The sequence below is a fragment of the Crocodylus porosus genome, unplaced genomic scaffold, assembly GCF_001723895.1.
Source record: "Crocodylus porosus isolate Cpor-Errol unplaced genomic scaffold, CroPor_comp1, whole genome shotgun sequence".
Lineage (NCBI taxonomy): Eukaryota > Metazoa > Chordata > Crocodylia > Crocodylidae > Crocodylus > Crocodylus porosus.
Genome location: NW_017728909.1, coordinates 20,671,674 through 20,673,834, shown reverse-complemented (window position 1 = coordinate 20,673,834; position 2,161 = coordinate 20,671,674). Strand labels below are relative to the sequence as shown.

General features: G+C 57.3%; 1 protein-coding gene across 1 annotated transcript in view; it reads right to left on the bottom strand.

Annotated features, from left to right (window-relative positions):
* The window catches only part of GALT (galactose-1-phosphate uridylyltransferase), a 10,311-nt gene extending 8,203 nt beyond the window's left edge, over positions 1-2,108 (bottom strand). The window contains exon 1 of the mRNA XM_019531875.1: positions 1,902-2,108. Coding sequence (XP_019387420.1) covers positions 1,902-2,093 — 192 coding nt within the window. The 5' untranslated portion in view covers positions 2,094-2,108. The remainder of the gene's footprint in view (positions 1-1,901) is intronic.
* Positions 2,109-2,161: the final 53 nt, after the last annotated feature.

The window sequence follows — 2,161 nt, the reverse complement described above, 5'->3', positions numbered from 1 at the left end:
GATATCAGGAGGCGCGACTTCACGGTCAGGGCGGCTAAGGTCTGGAACCAGCTTCCAAGAGAAGTGGTGCTGGCTCCTACCCTGGGGGTGTTTAAGAAGAGGCTAGATGTGCATCTTGCTGGGGTCGTTTGACCCCAGTACTCTTTCCTGCCATGGCAGGGGGTCGGGCTAGACATCAGGAGGCGCGACTTCACGGTCAGGGCGGCTAGGATCTGGGACCAACTTCCAAGCAAAATGGTGCTGGCTCCTACCCTGGGGGTGTTTAAGAAGAGGCTAGACAAACACCTTGCCAGGGTCATTTGACCCCAGTACTCTTCCCTGCCGGGGGGGGTCGTCGGACTTGATGATCTGCTCAGGTCCCTTCCGACCCTACTAACTATAAGACTTCATAGTTTCATAGCAACAGCCTGCTCTGTAACCCACAGCTTGAGCAGCGATGCTTGGAGCACAGCAGAGTTTGGGGCACAAACGACTGTAAATCCATCTCATGGCCTCTCTACCCCCCAGCTGCTGCTGAAGGAAGTTCAGGGGTGTTTAAAGAACATGCGTCGGCACCACTACAGAGGGGAAGAAAGGGTGCAAGTCTCCATGTGCTTAGGAGGTATCCCCAGCTGAAGGAGAAAGAGAAGCCCCCTACTTAACTAGGGCATGTGGGCAGCTCAAGCATGTGCATCTTCACGGGTTGCATGGGGGCACATGCTGCTTTCTTCATGTGGAAACACCACAACAGCCTCTGTGGGGGGGAAAAAAAACCATCTCGCAAAGCTTTAGCAATAGTCCAAGCAGCAACAGCTGTAACAGGTCCCCTGCTGCCAGTGACATCAAATAGGCCCGTCTACATGTGCCGAGACACCGTACCCCACCACAGGGGTGCAAAGGAATCACAGTGCCATTCTGGGAACAGGCGAGGGCAGGTTAGGCATTCCAACTGCACATCCAAACCCCAACCCAGCTTCCAGCAAGGCCTGGGTTAACAAAGCACAAGGGTCAAAGAGCCAATTCCCTTAGGCTGTGGCATGCCAAGTGTTGATATGCTAATGCAGGAACCAGGGGCCAGACAAGAGCAAGGAGACTGCAGCCCCAGCCTCTGGCTCCAGGGAGTCTGCAGAGGCCCCCCACCCCAGGAAGGGGCTACTTGCCATCACAAAAGGGAGCGGTTCTGCAATACAATGCTGTTCTGCAACACAGTGGCCTGCAGGCAAGTTCCTGGAAGAGGGTCTGAGCAGAAATTGAGGTGATGAAGCAGACAAAAAAAAAAAAAAAGCAGGGGGAAGAAGGGTCTTTGCAGTCAGCAAGATCTGCTCAGACCAGCCGGACCAGGGCAGGGTTCCAGCAGCCAGGTGCCCACGTCATGCTCATCATCACAGAACCGGATCTCACAGAAGGGACCTCAAGAGATCACCTGGCCGAACTAGGGGTCAAACTTGTGACCTTGGTGTTATTAGCATCCCACTAGCCAGCTGACCTTGGCACTCGTTCCCTCATGGGGGTGCCCACACATAGCTGGGGCTGTTCCGGGAGAGCAGGACACTGCCTAAGGGTGACCGCAGCGTGGCTATGGGTCACTGGATTTGACAGAGGAGGAGTTTAAACCATTACTGGCACACAGCAGAGGGAATCCCAGTGCTGGCCACAGGCTCCGATAGGGCCCCAACATGGCTTAGATCCCCAGTCCCACCAGAGCCCCCATAGAGGCAGCTCAGTCTGTTCAGTCCTGCCACTACCTGGGGACCGTGCCAAAGAGGGGACAGATGGGTGGCTGTCCCAGGGGCAGAGAGGCTGGGTTGGACGAGCACATGCTCCGCAACGCAGGAATATCAACACTGCTCCCCCGTGCCCAGGACACGCGTCCAGGCGTCTCTGCCCCCAGCACTCCCCAAGCCCCTGCACCAGTCTCCTACCTTCCCATTAGCTCGCGTTGCCCCAGGGCACAGCGGGTTGGACGGGTCGTGGCGGGGCACATCCTCCTGCACCGGCTTCTCCACCTGCCCCTGCCAAGGGCGCTTCATCCTGTGGGCAGACACCAGGACCCAGTCGTCCCGCAGCGGGTTGTAGCGGATGTGCTGGTGCTCTGGCAGGGGGAGCAGTGCCATGAGTGGGGGAGGGGAGCTGCTTGAACACATCACCCCAGGGTGCTGCTAGAGCTGCTGGACACAGCAGA